At 40.7% G+C, this 1,443-nt stretch overlaps 1 protein-coding gene across 1 annotated transcript; it reads right to left on the bottom strand.

The window, feature by feature from the left end:
- Positions 1-637: 637 nt before the first annotated feature.
- LOC113464125 (putative sodium-dependent multivitamin transporter) lies at positions 638-1,409 on the bottom strand (the record flags this gene model as incomplete). Its single annotated transcript, XM_026812190.1, has 2 exons — positions 1,003-1,409; positions 638-757 (listed from the first exon to the last, which is right to left on the bottom strand). Coding segments are annotated over exons 1-2 (470 nt in total), but the record flags the coding sequence as incomplete, so codon positions are not given.
- Between the last annotated feature and the right edge of the window lie 34 nt (positions 1,410-1,443).

Genomic DNA, 1,443 nt, shown 5'->3' with positions numbered 1-1,443 from the left:
TAAATAACGAGAAAAATAACCAGAACTGAAATTAATATGGAAACTATTTTTTTTTTCGACATCTTGAATCATAAATTAACCGTTGGATGGATGAAAATAAAGTTTCTAAATAAGTGGCACGAATATTGCGTATCCCGTGCATTGTATTCATCTCGAGGCACATTATCGTGATTCTCCTCTCCGTAGCGTGACGACAGACCGACGGAGGAATTTTCCTCGGATTTTATCGGGGCCTCGCATCTTACGTGCATACCGCCGCACCGGTAGCGATCGTTCGATAAATCGTTTCTTGTCCACCGCTTCGCCGATTCTACTTAACAATAATCGTCTATAAAATTCTTCCAACTTATCTGATTCCAAGGGTCCGAGACGCTTATCGATTTACAATTTACGCTCATACTTCATAAAGTACAAAATTACAGGAATATGATACTTTTTTAAATTTGCCACGGTGTTTCATTAGTAATACCTGATAACTATTAAAATGTCAATCAATTCTTTATTATTAGTTTCCTTTGAATTATTAACAAACTTAAAAGCAAGCGAGATGAAGTCGGTTTTGTTTTAATTGTAAAATTCCGATAATGGCGAATGAATTCACATATGCGATTCAGGTAGAAAGTCAGCGAGTACTCACTTGATGGTTAACATTCTCTGAACTTGAACTTGGTTGGTGCCGTACAAGGAGAGGTAGGTGAAGAAACCGCCAAATGTCAAGCTCCACCAGGTGTGTCGTACGGTCGGGTCCACTGAAATGCTGAATGAATACACACATGTACTATACTATATACCATTGTCAGTACCTCGGTATTCCTCGTAAAATAAATGTTCAGCATTTCGAACTGTGTTAAAAGGGCGTCATGGCAATTTACAATATAATATGGCAGAGGAAATCGATTTAACTTTTTGATAAGATTATACTATTAAGAAGATACAATTAAACATTTAGTTTACTCCTGTTTATGAAAACTCGATTATAATATAAACCTGATAGACATTTACTTGTCGAATTCTATTCGGGATCCTTCATTAGCGATTTCCCAAATCCGCTGCACGCCGCCGACGTTCACAGCCGCCGTGACGATCACTAAGATAACGGCGAGTAGCATCAGTAGGCTCTGAAATACGTCCGTAATCAGGACTGCCTTGATACCGCCGATCGCCGAATAAAACGTGCAGACCAGTCCTATACCGATTATGCTTACGGTCCTCGAGAGGCCCGTGGTGGCTTCCAGGGCGAGCGCCGGTGCGTACAGCACCACGCCGCTGTACAGAAGCAGCTGCAGTAGAAACGCGAGACTTCCTGCTATCCTCGCTGCCTTCCCGAAACGCCTGTCTAGATACTGAAACATTTATTTTTAGTAAATCCAGTCAAATGTCCCACTAGAAAAATCATGCAACTTTCCACAGTTTCTACTATGGAAAATAATACTACCCCTGTCC

Source organism: Ceratina calcarata, unplaced genomic scaffold, assembly GCF_001652005.2.
Source record: "Ceratina calcarata isolate Rehan_Ccalc_2016 unplaced genomic scaffold, ASM165200v1 scaffold2609, whole genome shotgun sequence".
In the NCBI taxonomy this organism is placed as follows: Eukaryota; Metazoa; Arthropoda; class Insecta; order Hymenoptera; family Apidae; genus Ceratina; species Ceratina calcarata.
This window is presented reverse-complemented; position numbering and strand designations above follow the sequence as displayed.